At 38.7% G+C, this 15,882-nt stretch overlaps 2 protein-coding genes across 4 annotated transcripts; one reads left to right on the forward strand and one right to left on the reverse strand.

Annotated features, from left to right (window-relative positions):
• Positions 1–1,002: 1,002 nt before the first annotated feature.
• Positions 1,003–6,780, reverse strand: LOC124380542 (mitochondrial chaperone BCS1). Its single transcript, XM_046841639.1, has 9 exons — positions 6,695–6,780; positions 6,376–6,582; positions 5,858–6,243; positions 5,416–5,555; positions 4,792–4,986; positions 4,650–4,713; positions 3,727–3,899; positions 3,452–3,569; positions 1,003–1,399 (listed from the first exon to the last, which is right to left on the reverse strand). Exons 3-9 carry the CDS (start codon positions 6,175–6,177, stop codon positions 1,153–1,155), a joined length of 1,257 nt encoding a protein of 418 aa, XP_046697595.1. The 5' UTR covers positions 6,178–6,243; positions 6,376–6,582; positions 6,695–6,780; the 3' UTR covers positions 1,003–1,152.
• On the forward strand, positions 6,671–15,797 carry znf142 (zinc finger protein 142). 3 transcript variants are annotated; one of them, XM_046841570.1, is made up of 8 exons: positions 6,671–6,807; positions 7,692–7,881; positions 8,960–9,157; positions 9,862–10,686; positions 10,811–10,988; positions 11,884–14,683; positions 14,787–14,892; positions 14,986–15,797. In XM_046841570.1, the coding sequence occupies exons 2-8, from the start codon at positions 7,794–7,796 to the stop codon at positions 15,477–15,479; spliced, it is 4,689 nt and encodes a 1,562-aa protein (XP_046697526.1). In that variant the 5' UTR covers positions 6,671–6,807; positions 7,692–7,793; the 3' UTR covers positions 15,480–15,797. The 3 variants fall into 3 exon arrangements, with proteins under 3 accessions (XP_046697526.1, XP_046697534.1, XP_046697543.1); XM_046841578.1 differs by lacking the exon at positions 6,671–6,807 and adding an exon at positions 6,821–7,048; XM_046841587.1 differs by lacking the exon at positions 6,671–6,807 and having other exon boundaries at positions 7,759–7,897.
• Positions 15,798–15,882: the final 85 nt, after the last annotated feature.

Genomic DNA, 15,882 nt, shown 5'->3' on the forward strand with positions numbered 1-15,882 from the left:
TTGATACCTGCTGATTCATGTTTATTGACATAAACTGCATGCAGGACAGGAGGACATACCTATAAAAAAAATATATTAAAATTTTCACTTTAGACAACTAAAATCTTACTTTTTTCCACTGCTACATTAGGGGTCGCTACAATGGATCACACACATACTGTATATACTGTATATGTGTGTGCGCGCGCAAGTTCAAGGTCTGCATAAGTTCATGCTTTTTTTTATGGGCTTAATACCAAGGGTAAGTCCACTCCTACTTCAATATCAGTATATCTGTGTCCATTTCTTCCCTCTGTATTTCTGAGCCATGAGAGGAAGTCAGAATGGCATTCATAAACATGTTGACCACCTCCCCTTATAACAACTCAGACTTATTTTCACACCCTTTCTTTGTTATTATCCAGTAATATAATTTTTATGGCTTTGCAATTATGTTTACTTGCAACATTTAAAAATGCCAAAAAAAAAAAAGTTACATTTAAAATCAGATCCATAAGTGATCAGACAGTCACAAGTTCATTGTCTTCTGTGTTATTGTCTTCCAGGCCTGTTGGTGGTTGTAAGCTTTTTAAGAACGTACCGAATTATTGATTAGGCCACTTGTGAACTATCAGCTATCTCCCTGATGTCTGTGTTTTTTTTTGTTTTTGTTTTTTTTAGTCTAATGACCTTCACTTGCATACTCTCTATGGACCACATAGTAAGAGTTCCCATGAACAGCTGCGAAAAGAAAATTCAACAAATCTGGACCTTCAATCACCTTAATTTGTCATAAAATACAGAAAACTGCTTATCCGTCAACTGTCCAGTTATTTGTCAGCCTCTGAAAATCCGTATTATTCCGGTTTTCCAGCACGTTGGACTCATGCTTATAATCCTAGGTTTGCTTTCAAACAGGATGAAAACCTCCTGGTGTATGTATTCCTGTATCCTGATCATGCATTACTCTCTTGTTTTTGTTTTATATTTTAAACAATTTTAAATGCTGTCAAAAACAAGAGATAAAACATTTCACAGCTTTTTTATTTTAGATATTGTGCATGTTGTGAAAGTGGCCAAACGCCATCAGAATTCACTGTTTGATATTTATTGAAGTCAATTTTTTTTGTAGTTCAGGTCTTTGCTCCAGTTACCTTCCAATGATCCTCATTCTTATATCTTCGCAACATTGTCTATAGCACCAGCAGGGTCCATTTTATAAAGCATGAAATGTCCCTGCACTTGAGCTGCACTGAGGTGTGCGTGTGCTGCTAGTGCATTTGCTGCAAATCGTTCTCCCTCAGCTGCAGACTCCAGTGGGTAGAACCTCTGGAACATCTGATTGAGCTGATAATGAGTACAGTGTCCAACATACTGCTTCAGATCCACACGACCAGGTCTTATTAGAGCTGGATCAAGTCTTTAGAGTATGAGGGAAAGAAACCAGAGCAAATATATTTGGTTAATCCTAAAAAAAATCAGCTAATGGTTTATTCACAATAGGTAGAAGGTGTTATTAATGTTCCATATTAGCATCTCTTACAGTATTGTTGACTGTCATTTAAACACAGGTTAATATTAATGAGCTCATTCTAGTATGTATTTGTGTATAAAGAAAGAATCGTTATATCAAGCGCATATATATATATATATATATATATATATATATATATATATATATATATATACACACACACACACACACACACACACACACACACACACACACACACACACACACATACAGGTAGTCGCCGACTTACGACCTATGCAACTTAAGACCATTCGACTTTACGACCACAATCGCTAGTCGCGGCGTACGTTATTTTTTTTACCAGCTTCCGGCATAATTTCACAGTACTGTACATATAGCCTACTCTACTTATGACCAAATCGTGTTACGACCGATCTTTCGGTCCCAATCGTGGTCGTAAGTCGATGACTACATATATATATATATATATATATATATATATATATATATATATATATATCTATCTATCTATCTATCTATCTATCTATCTATCTATCTATCTATCTATCTATCTATCTATATCAGCTCTCAGCTTTGACCACATTGGTTATATCTATTTAATAGATTTATAATATAAAATATGAACAAAACACTTCAGAGTGTGCTGCTAGATGAAAAAACAACAAACAAAGGGAAGGTATTAGAAATCTTCACTGTCTGGTAACAGTCTCTATACACCTGGGAACTGAGGGGACCAGTTACTCTGGTTTAGGGAGAGGAATGTTGCAGCAAATGTCACACAAAGAAAGTGCAGTGACACTGTACATTAACATTCCCTCAACCATTACGATTGGATAACAGCATTTGTTAGCATGTTACCAAATAAGCCAAACAAAAACAAACTAAATCACTTATCTTTATAATAAGGCTCAGGTTAAATCAGGGGTCACCAACCTTTCTGAAACTAAGAGCTACTTCTTGGGTACCGATTAATGTGAAGGGCTACCAGTTTGATACACACTTCTGAAATAAAATGTTTGCTTAATTTACCTTTAATGATATGTTATTATTAATAATTAATGATATTCATCTATATCTAATCAACTATATTTTATTATTGTCATTTTTAAATTCACACCAATGCAAGTGTGATTTTGTCAGGGAACCACCAGCCACGCCTCCCTCCAAGGCTCTAACTCTCACTCAGTCGCTCCCTGCTCTAATCACCTACACCTGTTCCCCATTACCTTTCCCCTTTATAAGGTCCCGATTCCACCTCACTCACTGTCGAATCTACTGGACTTCCTACCACTAGTATTCCCTGTACTTCCATGCTCCTGGCGCTTCTTCGGAGGAAGCACTCAAAATAGGTTTGCCTTTAACGGTTCACATTGGCGATCATCCCTGGACTACTCGCATTACGGATTCTACCGCATTACGGTTTATACCCGCTCTCTGGTTCGTGCTGTTCCTCAAGCTTCTGCCTTGTATATGTTTAGACTAAATAAAGACAAGGTGTTTAACCATACTCCAGTCTATCTGTGACAGGTTTAAAAAAAGAATAGCAACAAAATAAATTTGATGCAGCTCACTGGTAAGTGGTGCTATGGGGAGCTATTTTTAGAAAAGGACTGCGGGCGACTCATGTGGTCCTTGCGGGCGACCTGGTACCTGCGGGCACCATGTTGGTGACCCCTGGGTTAAATGTTTAAACTCAAAGACACATGCTTAGCTGACTAATAACATTTGGTAACATGCTTTAATTTAATTGATGCTAATTCATAAGTAGGTTTTGTCATGGATGGAATAAATGCAGTAGATATATTAAGTTTTGCAGATAGGTGTACTTATTTTACTTAACATTTACTAAACTGTTAACATGAAGTGTTTTTACATGTTTTTGTTTGTGAATCGTTAACATAACTGTTGTTTTTCTAAACGTAAATGGGATTCTTAAAAGAATCCTAATCTAGTCTTTATGCTTATATTGACCCTTACCTCTCAATAAAATTAGTAGTCATGAAGACAATTCTAGCTTCCGAAGAAGCAACTCCGTCTAGTGCGTTAAGAAGTCCGCTAAAAGTCAGCCTCCCCATGCCTTGGAAGGCCGTTGGGTCTGTGAACATAAAGCGAAGCAAGCAAGTCAGTACAGTTACATTTTTTTAAATTATTATTTTAATCATATTATTATTTTAAAGATGTCAGCAGTTTTGACAAATTCAGCCAAGAAAAATCAGGGATGATTTATTTATAAAAGTCATCAGCAGACATACTCTCAATATGCAGTAACTCCCGGCTGACAAAGGCAGCGTCCACATCTTCCAACAGAATGATGCTCTGCTGCGGAGCCACGCTCAGCAGGTGATTCAGCCGGTCATCAGAAAGACTGCGGTCACTCAGGCTCATCAAACAGATGCTGTAACCCAACTGACCAGCAAGCGCCGTGCTAAACAATTCAACCAAAAAATAAAAAAACAGGCACGTTATATAATTCCCCATGAACTCTAGTCTACCTGCGAAGGTATTGCATTTATTTTTAAGGTTAAACAAAATATACTGCACACTTAATTTTTCAGGGACGATATATTCCCCGACCAGGCACAACATTATGAGAAGTGACGTGATTAAAACTGATTATCTTTTCATCATGACACCTGTTATTTTAGAGGATATCTTAAGCAGCAAGTAAAGATTTTGTCCTCAAATTTGATGTGTTAAAAGCAAGAAAAATGGGCAAGCGTTTGGATTTGAGTGAGTTTGACAACGGCCAAATTGTGATAGCTAGATAATTCCAAAAATTTCCAAAAACAGCAACTCTTGTGGGTTGTTCCCAGTCTACGATGGTCAGTCTCTATCAAAAGTGTTCCAAGGAAGGAACAGTGGTGCACCGGTGACAGGGTCCTGGGTGGCCAATGCTTATTGATGCACATGGGGAGAGAAGGCTGGCCCATGTTGTTTGATCGAACAGACGAGCTCCTGCAGCCCAAACTGAAGTGAATGCTGGTAATGTTTGATAGGTCAGGACTGTTTTGGAGCAAAAAGGGGACCAACACAATAATAGGCAGGTGGTCATAATATTATGCCTGATAAATGTATACATATATAAATTGTGTCTAAGGATCAGTTAAAGTCATAACTATCTCAAGCTCAATACACTGAGCATAAAATTGTGTTGTTTTTTAAGACAAAATCTTACATAAAGCTGCTTTTTCCACATCCTGGAGGTCCATACAATAAATAGCCCCTTCTGTAAGGAATGCCTACAAAAAAATTCATAAAGAGTCTAAGACACAGAAGATTGTTTCAAGTTAATCGTTTGAGTAACTGTAATGACATACCTCTGTCAGTATACCACTTTGGATTGCTAATAAATTCCTTTACATCATCCACAATCCTCTCAGCTATGCCATTCTCCAGGACAACAGAGGACAAAGGGCGTCGGCGGCGAGGAAAGCCGAAAGGCCTCCACTCTGCACCCATGGCAGTGTACATCACAGTGCGCCCTTCTTCCTGCTTCAGAGCCAGCTCTCGTGCTACAACAAAATTATAAATAGATGGGCTGTTTATTAAAGACAACAACATGAACAGACTAAATAGAAGTCACTGTACCGGTGCACTGAACAACTTTAATTCATTGACTGGTTTATAACTTTTTGGCAGTCTTTGTGACACTGTGGAGCAGCACTTAAATAATAAAAAAGGTTATTGCCACCTTGAGATTTGTACACACATGAAAACACAGCTTTGTTTATGTAAACCAACAATCAAATATCTATTAAAATCATGTAGAATCAATGGAATGCATGTTGTGATGATGCCCCTCCATACTATTAATCAGCTAATGACAGAAAATTGTGTAGTGCTGTAATAGGTTTTGTAATAATATGATGCCAAAAGCCATTGATTCTCAGCACACGAAGCAACTAAATGACATCTTCGACCATCAGAGTGACTCTCCCTACCTTCCTGCAGTATGTTGAAGAAAATTTGCCGGTCCCTGCCAAAGGCTGTAAAGGTGACAGACTCCCACGGTGTTCCTGTGTGTAGATCCACCATCTGTTTCTCTCTGGTTCTCTCCACTCTTATCCATTTTCTGCCATACCTAATACAAAAAAATGGGTCATTTATTACATTATTTTTGCATTAATTTTATTTCCCAATTAGCAAAGACTGTTCATTCAGCAGCATGCAGCTGTTCATTAATACTGCACAGATTTCCAATCCAGTCCTAGATCTAATCTGCATCTCAAACATACATGCTTATCACAAACCAGCTCATTAACAATACTTCCTGAGCGAACCTGTGTGGTAACAAATGAAAGTTGCAGATGCATATTAGAGTCACACGTGCCTTTAAATTCTATAGATAAGACAAGCCTGAAGACACTGTACATCATGCCTTACCAAATGATGTGATTCCCAGGACTTGGGTGGAAATCAAACTGTGTGTGGACCCGTCCACTCTCATGCTGCATGTAGGAGGTCTCCACACTGAGATGCTGAGTATGCTTAGCGTGTTTGGTGATCCAGCTCAACAACCAGTGGTAACTCTTGTCTCTGCTGGGAACCTCGAGGGTGATCATGTAATTGCGCCTGAAGAACACCATGCCAATCTGTGCCCCCTTTCTAGCAAGTGCTAGTGCTGTGCCCACACCAACTAGTCCAAAACCAGCCCCAAAGTAAGGGTTGTCCTTCAAAGCTCCGAGAAAATCTGAAACGGCCATGATTGGGCTGTGTAGAATAATCAGAGCAATCAAGAGTAGTCTTGCTTCTCTTCTTCACTGTGCATGCTGAAAAACAATTGACACACAAACACAAAATTATAAAAACGAACAAAATGCTGACATTTTAAGAGAGATTCTAAAGAACTGTACTGTAGTGTATCATGGTTTAAACAAATTCAACATAAATCGGTTACTTACATTAAAAACATGGCCATTTCACAAATTTTTTTGCAGCTCATCGTTGACGACTGTTAACATAATCGTCATTTTAGAATCGTTACATCAATTGAATTAGACATCAAGTCCCTGTTACGCCACACGAGCGCGTTCTCATTGGACAAATGCGGAGGACGAATCACATGGCGACCTCTATGACACTTCCGTTGTTCAGGAAAATATTTCCGCCTGAAACGGTTGTCAAATAAAAATAGTTCCATGTTACATGCTATTTATGTGACAATTGAAAAAGAAATAAATCAGTATATTACAATACAATTCTTTCTATAAAAATACACACCGGTTCATCCTGAACATTAAGCCGTTGTGTAAAAAATTATACGTTTCTTGGGTTTTGCAATACAGAGCAAGGTTCGAATGGCGCCGTTCACACGGAATTTTCACCAGTATCGGGTAAGTGCTTGTATGTGGGCGACAACAAATACGATCACAATAAAACCGAGATGGAATATTTATATATGGATAGCTTTAGCGTAGTAATTTCAAAGAAAGTACCCCTGTATGTGTCCATTTCTGAATGAATATAGTATTTAAGGCTTGCTGTCTTGCCTAACAACACAAACTGCGTTAATGCTTACCTCTAGAAAAAAAATACATTGTTTTCCGGAATGAAAACGGCGGAAACATTCAAGCAGTAGGTGTCATTTTTTGGTTTTGATAGAAATGCATGATACAATTTACAAAACATGGGATTTTCATAAAAATTAAACGAGTTAACAGACAGCTATTTGTTATAAATGTAATGTATATAGGAAAAACTTTTAAAAATATGTATAATAATTATATTTATATGTGTCCTAAAAACAAAGACAACAGCCAACAACATATGGCAGAAAATAGAAAAATATATTGGGAATAAACAACTCAAAGATCTCAGGTTGCTCTGATTGTACCATTTATTCCAGATTAGGGAACACTGTGTAAGGGGAAAATACACCCTGAATTCACACCTTTCTGTACACACATACCCCAATACACCCCTACACACAACCACCCCCATGACAGTTGCCACTTCAAAAGTTGAATCTCAACCTCGTGTACTCCAGGTGTTGGTAGAATAATGGTACTAAAAATTGAACAAAAGTCTTGTTTTTATCAATATATCTTCTTTGTCTTCTTTGTTTGTCCTAACAGTTGGCTCTCATTTCAATGCAAACAAAGTCAAATACACACATGAGATGAAAATGTTTTATTGCTACTGCTCTCACGTCACTGAATTAATGAAACTAATCTTCTGTTGCTGTTATTATTGAATGATTTATCTTTATTTTTTGCAGATATGCCCCCCAGAGTCTTCCAGAGACTGGCTCATACTGGCTAATTGACTGAGAAACATCTAGAAGATTTCTCTATCTGGTGTTTTACAGCTTTATTAAAAGATGGAGAAACAAAATCTAGATCCATACAGCGAGGAGCAGCTGGATAACAGTGTACAGAGTGAGACTGGGATAAAGACTGTGAACAAGGGTAAGAAATTTACGAGGTCAGTATCCAGTACGACTAGTGGTGCTGTGATTTACCATATACGTCTTAAAGAAGGTGTACATTTCCTGAATGTAGGACATCAGAAGTTACGAATCATTTCTGATTAATGGAAAAGAAAGTCATTGACCATTGGTGAAATTGTATCTAGCAGAAGATGAGCTTCAGTCAGTAAATGTGTGCTTGCAAAATGACCTACAGTACTGTGCAAAAGTCTTACGCATCCTGAGACTTTAAATGCAGATTTGGTTATAGATGTTTATAGGATTATATATTATATTATATTATTATTATTTTATTATATTATTATTATATTATATTATTAAAAAAATGACAATTGCAAATATTAGTTTTCCAAAAATAGTACATTACATCTTTACAGAATAATGTTCATATGTTGGTAAAGAAAATGACATTACATAATAGCCCACTTACATAAAACACCACTTTTAAATTTTTTTTAAAGAAAAAGAAACATCAACTTTTACTTGCAAAAACAGAGGCAAGTGTGAAAGTCAGAGTTTGTTGAAGAACTTTGTCAGTTTGTTTAAGATGCTCAGAAAAACAATATCATTGCACGTGTCTAAGTTTATGATTTTTAAGAAGCACATTCATGTTGCTTTTGTTTATATGCAACAAATTAAGTAATTTAACACAGTATGACGATTTACTTTGACCAAACAAATATGTACAGATATTAAACTTTATTTTCATTCAAAAATCTTGCCCCCATGCTGGGTCAGTATTCCTTTCACCCAAAATAAAATTACAACTTTCCCTTCTCCAAAACAACTCCAAACCATTATGCTGCCGCCTCTATGTTTGACTGTGGGTGAGAGACAGTTTGCTAACATTTTCTTCTGTTCTCTGTCTTGCATAAGTTCTTAATTTTTAACTAACAGACACATTATTTAAGATTTTATCATTTTTTTATTATTAATAAGAGAATGATTTAATTATCTAATTGTTGAATTATTGAATGGTGAATTTAGGCATTCATTAATCGAATACAAATTGAATTACCGCTAATGCACCCTTTTTCTTTCCCTTTTTCTTTAATTAGCTGGAAACAAGGACAAATATATAAATAGAAAAATGTGCAATAAAAACTCTTTCAAAAAGAGAACAATAAAAAAAAAAACATCTCCAGCTTCGTCCCAAGATGAGGAGGTTAATCCTGAGAGTCCATTGCCTGATGCAACAAAGCAGTCCAAGAGGAAAAAAACATCCAAGGGGAAAACATCTTTGACATCAGTCCAAGGTGAAGAATTATTTGTACTCTTTGGGAATTACTTGTAGGAATTGCTTGTCATTCCTAATCCCATATAGCTAGAGTTATTTTTTAATTTCACATATAAGCAGCTCTGACAGTATCTGCTACAAGGCAAATTACAGGTTTTATTAATGTACTCATTTTGCATTAGCATGTTCTATAATAACTTAAGAGTTTGTATAGTGGACTCTCACATGAATAAATAAAAAAGAATACATGGGTCATTGTTTATATGGTCAAGATTCGATACATTTGGATTCGTGGAACACGTTATGTCTTCGTAACATCGAACATTAACATTTAAATGCATTTTTTTCTCTTATTAACTAAAAGAGGGAAAATTAGGGAAGATGGTGTGGCAACCAAGTGTTTATTGCTGCTGTAATGTAGGATATAATGAGACCTGCAGTTCATGTACATTCCACTACCTCAAATGTAACTATAATTGGATAAAATGCATAACACAGAATCATAAAATTTGGAAGTTTGCTGCAGTATACAAGGAAAAGAACAGGTTCTTATGAGCTGTTCTTGGAAATTATTATAGTTTAGGGTGGTAGTCTTTTTTTTTTTTGCTGTACACAATTGATACTTTACTGTAAAAGATGTGTGAATTTGTTGTTAATGTAATGTATTCTTCATTAAAGCAGGCGATGTATTATTGATTTTCATGCTTATGTGTTGTGTTGCAGATCACGTGGCCGAGGGCACAGAGCACACGTTTCGCACTCACATATGCACAGAATGCCAGCGCTGCTTTAAGATGCGCTCTCACTTGACGGAGCACATGCGTCTCCATTTTCCCGACCCCAGCCTGCAGTGTCCCACCTGCAAGCACTACTTTACCAGCAAAAGCAAGCTGCGTATTCACATGCTGAGGGAATCTGGTGAGAAGCTGCATCGCTGTCATCTGTGCGAGTATGCTGCTGTGGAACGTAACACCCTAAACCGCCACGTTGCCAGCGTGCATGGCCACGAAGGAGAAACGGACACCGACAAAGATTTCTACACGTGCCCCACTTGCCAAAAGAGCTTCCACCAGAGTCAGGCATTAAAGAGTCATATGAAGTCCCATCATATCACTCAGAATGGGCAGCCTCTGCCATGCTTCCACCAAGGCTGCACCTTCCAATCCATAGATAAAAAGCTACTTCAGAATCATGTGTCAGATGCGCACGGTATCAAGGCTATAGAGTGTCATCACCACGCCTGCTGCGCACTGTTCGGAAGCAAAGAAGATATGGAGACTCATTTTCGCACACATCAAGCCTTCCACTGCACCCAATGTGAATTCTCATGTTCCAACAAGAGCCGTTTCCAGCAGCACCAAAGACAGGGCCATGCTGGAGAGACGCAGCTCAGATGTAGCTTCTGTCATTACAACACTTTTAATCCGGTGGAGTTCGAGCAGCATGTAGGACATTTTCATGCCAACGAGAAAACACACAAGTGCCCAGAGTGCAGCTTTGTGACTGCTCACAAAAGAGTCCTTAAAAGACACCTGCTAGTGCATACGGGTAAGTTTGCCTGTTATAATCAGTGTTATTTAAATTGCAGCATTATGGATAGGGATTGGGAAACACACGTGCAATATTAAATTATAATGGTCATGCATTCGTGTATTCGCTTTTTTTTCCTCAGGTGAAAAGCCACACAAATGTTCCCTGTGTGAATTCAGATGCCGGGATGAGACGTATCTCTCAAAACACATGCTGACACACACCAAAGACAAGCAGCACATGTGTTCAGAATGTGGTTATGTTACCAAATGGAAGCACTACCTAAATGTCCACATGCGCAAACACACTGGAGATCTGAGGTACCTACTTACCTTGTTGATGTTATTATTGTTTTTGGTTTTTTTAACTTGAATATGAATATCAGTATCCATACTTTGTAAATTGGTATAATCTTTAATAATGCTTGAATACTGTTTTATAAAATATTCCTTTATATATTATTATGCTGTAACACATGTATCACTATTATAATACTCACAAATCTTTAACTGTTATAAAAAAAAAGCAACTGTGATGTTTATTAATGTAACTTTTTTAATATAATATGAAAAACAATTACAGTAAGGTCCATATATATATATATATGGACATTTTTCTGGCCTCTGTAGAGCTCTGTAGAGTGTAGACCCTTTGCTTATTTAAAGGCTCTTAATAAATACATTTTTTATAGCATCCCCATTTTCATAGGCTCAAAATTAACTGGGCAAACTAACGTGATTCTAAATATTATTATTTTTTTTTATATATATAAGAATGCAAATCTTTGCACTTTCAAGTGACTGCTTGAAATCGGAAACCTATGGATATCACCAGATGCTAAGTTTTTACACTTGAGATATTTGGCCAGTCATTGTTTTACTGCTTTGCTGCTTGTTTGTGGGTCTTTCATGCCTTTAATGTTGTCTTTAGTAATTAAAATACGTGTTGAATTAAGTTGAGGTGAGGTGACTGATTTAAACATTTGGTCAGTTCATTTATCTGCCATACAGAAGCTTGAGTTGCTGTCGCAATATGTTTTTTAAACAGTATCAGTATGTTTTAGATCATATAATAAATAGTGACAGCATTATATATAATCAAGCAATTATTTACCATGCATTATGAGGCATTATTATATGTAAAGTATAGAAAAAAGTTTATTTCTTTTGATTATTTATGAATATGAGCTTTATTGAAAGTGTTGCCCTCCCTTAGGTACAAGTGTAACCAGTGTACATATCGGTGTCACCGCATTGACCAGCTGAACAGCCACAAGATTCGTCATCAAGAGAAAACCCTTATCTGTGAGGTATGTGCTTACTCCTGCAAGCGAAAGACCGAACTGCTCAAGCACATGCAGGTCAAACACGCGATTGGGGAAGACCACCAGTATCCTCTTTTCCAGTGCAAGTTCTGTACTTACACAACAAAGTACCGCCAAGCTCTACACAACCATGAAAACTGCAAACACACCCAAACAAGGAAGTTCCGCTGTGCCCTCTGTTCCTACACAACGTTTAGCAATACTGCACTCTTTCTGCACAAGCGAAAGGCTCATGGATACGTTCCTGGGGATGTAAAGTGGTTGGAAACGTATGCAGAAAAAGAGAGACAAAACAGTTCTGTGGATGTGATTCGAAATTTTTACTCTGCGGTTGAAGAGTGCTCTGAGGGAAAAGTGGATTCCTGTAGTGATTCAAAAACCCCTAACCAGGCAGAGTCGGCAAATATGACCAGTGATGTCAGTTCCCAAATTCCCAATTGCTGTGAAACAATAAATGGATCAGAAATCTCAAGTTCTGTGGAACTCCGGGTCAGTTCTGTTGCTAATGCACTGGGAGAGGACTCAAACAATACCACTGAAGATCACTCAGTTATCCAGTTAACCTTATTAACAGAAACTGAAAATGACCACAGAGGACCTCAAGAAAACCAGGAAGCCACATCCATAAATATCCCACTTGGTGATTTTCCAAGATCTCACAATGCATACGAAACCCCTCCGATCCCTAATAAACATGTAAGTCCAGAGGAAGACTTGTGTGCTGTGTCAGATTGTGAAGAACACTGTGTTATCACAGAGCAAGCACAAATCCAACGACATGAGATGCTGACCACAGAATCCCAAACCTCACTAGCTCAACAAGCAATTTCTACAAAGACTCCCTTAGCTGAGGCAGCATCTTCAGAGACCTTGCTGCAGGTTATGAGAAGGCAGGACAAAGACCAAGCAAAAGCTCTGATTCTGGAGGGTCGAGTGCAGATGTTGGTAGTCCAGACCCAGGACAACGTGTACCGATGTGATCGCTGCTCCTATGTGACCCGTAAGCATGCAGCTTTAACACGCCACTGCAGATCATCGTGCCAGGTAATGAAAGCAGCACTCCAGTGCCAGGACTGCGGCGTACGCTTTAAACAATTACGCTCCTTTAACACCCACCGTCTCAGAAAGTGCCATGCACTGCAAAAGAAGAAGAAAACACTTTCTAACTCAAGAGACGGCGAAATTGCACAGGAAAAGTTTACGTCACATAATCAAAATGCTACTACAGGTAAGGAATCTGCTGTCCCAGTAACAGACCCATGTGAGGAGAATGTGCGAACAACCACAGAAAATAGGTCAAAGATTGTACATAAAACACCCAGTAATTCTTCTCTATCTGATTCAAAGATCTTGACAATTCATGAATCCTGTGATTACCAGGAAAGGGACGGTAAATTCAGTTGCATAAATTGTTCATTTTCATGTAGCAGGAAAGCGGCAATTGCTCGCCATAGCACAGCTTGCTGCAGAAGCACATCTAAAACAACCCTGACTGTAAATGAAGTTACCTCTGAGGTGAATAAAGAGCAAAGTGGAAGAGATGAACAGCTGGAAAAACAAAATGCGGAAAACCATAGAGACTCAGGAAAGCAAATTAAAACCTCCAAACGAGTTTACTGTACCAACTGTCCATTTGTTTGCCAACAGAGAAGAGCATTAACAAGTCATGAAAAGCGGGGATGTTTAAAGCCCGGGGAGATCCAGTGCCCACAATGCTCATTTGTGGCCAGATCAGAGACATCGCTGAGTCGACACATCCTGGGTCACGGTAAAGATAAGAGTCATAAACGTGGCAAGCCAACTCAACTTTGTTGCAAGCTTTGCTCTTTCTCCTGCAAGCAGGAGCGCCGCATGAATCAGCATGTCGCGCTGAAGCATGAGGGCATTCGTCCATTCCGCTGTCGCTTCTGTGATTTCAGCACAGCACGCCGTCACCGCCTAGACGCTCATGAGTCCATGCACACGGGCGTAGGCAGGCATCGATGCGAGTTGTGTAATCAGACTTTCGGGACTTCTTCCAAGTTACGCCTGCATCGCCAACGCATTCACGACAAGCAAGCCACTCACTTCTGCTCTTTGTGTGACTACAAAGGCTACAACCCAAATGACATCAGCCGGCACACCCTCAGCTGCCACACGGGCGAGATGAGCTACAAATGCAGCCAGTGCGATTACTGTTTCAGCTCTGATATTGCCTTTAAGCAACACTGTAAGCGAACACACAAGACACACTGCTGCACTCAGTGTAGTTTCAGCTGTGACACTGACACTGTCCTCAAAGACCATTTGCAAAGTAAACATCCTCACAGGGAGAAAGAACCTGATTCGCACACTCAGCTTGACCCTGCAAAGTGCAGCAGGGCCTCCGTCAACCAGCAATGCCCAGACTGCCCTTTTACAACATCAAAAAAACTCTCACTCGTCCAGCACATCTTGGACGAACATGAGAGCGGATGCGATGAAGGAAAAATGCTCAAGTGTGATATCTGTGGCTTTTCTTGCTTCCATCAGTTAGTGTTTGACCAACATGTCCGGTCACATGGAGGAACCTGTGTTTACAAATGCACCGAATGTGACTTCTCGACTCAGAACAAACAGAAAATCACCTGGCACATTCGCATCCACACGGGAGAGAAACCATACTCCTGCGAAAAGTGCAGCTACACTTGTGCGGATCCTTCTCGCTTAAAGGTATGAGGTTGCTGTTAACACATGAGAAATGAGACATTAGATACATCTCATTGTGTTGATAGTAATATTCTTCTTCTTTTTTTTTTCTTTTTTTTCTTTTTAGTATCACATGAGGATTCACCAAGACGAGCGCAAATATCTCTGTCCGGAATGTGGCTACAAATGCAAATGGGTAAACCAGCTAAAGTATCACATGACAAAACATTCAGGTATGTGCAATATCTTTCTATTTATTTAAGTGTGTATTGAATGTGTTCATTGACCAAATCTAAAAACGATTCTATGTTTCATTGCTGTCAAAGGAACCAAATCGTATGTATGCGAGGAATGTGAGTACCGCACAAACCGTGCCGATGTGCTACGTGTCCACCGTGAGACGCGCCATCGAGACACGCGGTCCTTCATCTGTGAAAAGTGTGGCAAAGCTTTTAAAACGCGCTTCCTACTCAAGACACACCAGAAAAGGCACAGCGACGAGCGGCCATATGTCTGCTCTGAGTGCAAGCGAGGCTTCCGCTGGCCAGCAGGACTCCGGCACCACTTCCTCAGCCACACCAACCAGCTGCCTTTCTGCTGTCTGTACTGCACTTATCGTGCAAAGCAAAAGTTCCAGGTGGTAAAACATTTACGGAGGCACCATCCAGACAAGCCAATGCAGAACAGTGTAGTTAAAGACCCGAACACCTCCAGTGTCTCACTGCAAAAGGCTCTTTGGCTTGGGTCAAACAATAAGGGACACACAGAGAGCAAAGGTGTCATTAAAGGGGAGAAAGAAACTTTAACCGTTGGGAAATAAGAGTGCTTTTTAATTTCTACAGTGGCCCTGAAGCAGTGTTTCCATGAACATTACTCTCAGTCATAAACTCATTATTTCTAATATGGTTTGGGAAAACATTGTGAACAACATGTACAAAGTATAATATTTTTGTGCCAAAAATAAACCTGATTTATTTAACTGTAATTTCACTACAATACACAATTTCAAATACATTCATTCATAAACCTTTTTGAAAAGGTGTGCAGAATGAAGCACCACATTTACTAAATGTAACAGAACAATTTTATAAATGACACGATTGTTAAAAAATAATAAATAAGTTGCACGATTTCTTAATATTGTGCATTTTTATTATCAATTATTGCCTGTATATTTACTACTATGCTTACTAATTTGAATATTTATTTCAGAACTGTGACAG

This window comes from Silurus meridionalis, chromosome 3 (genome assembly GCF_014805685.1).
Source record: "Silurus meridionalis isolate SWU-2019-XX chromosome 3, ASM1480568v1, whole genome shotgun sequence".
NCBI classification, from domain to species: domain Eukaryota; kingdom Metazoa; phylum Chordata; class Actinopteri; order Siluriformes; family Siluridae; genus Silurus; species Silurus meridionalis.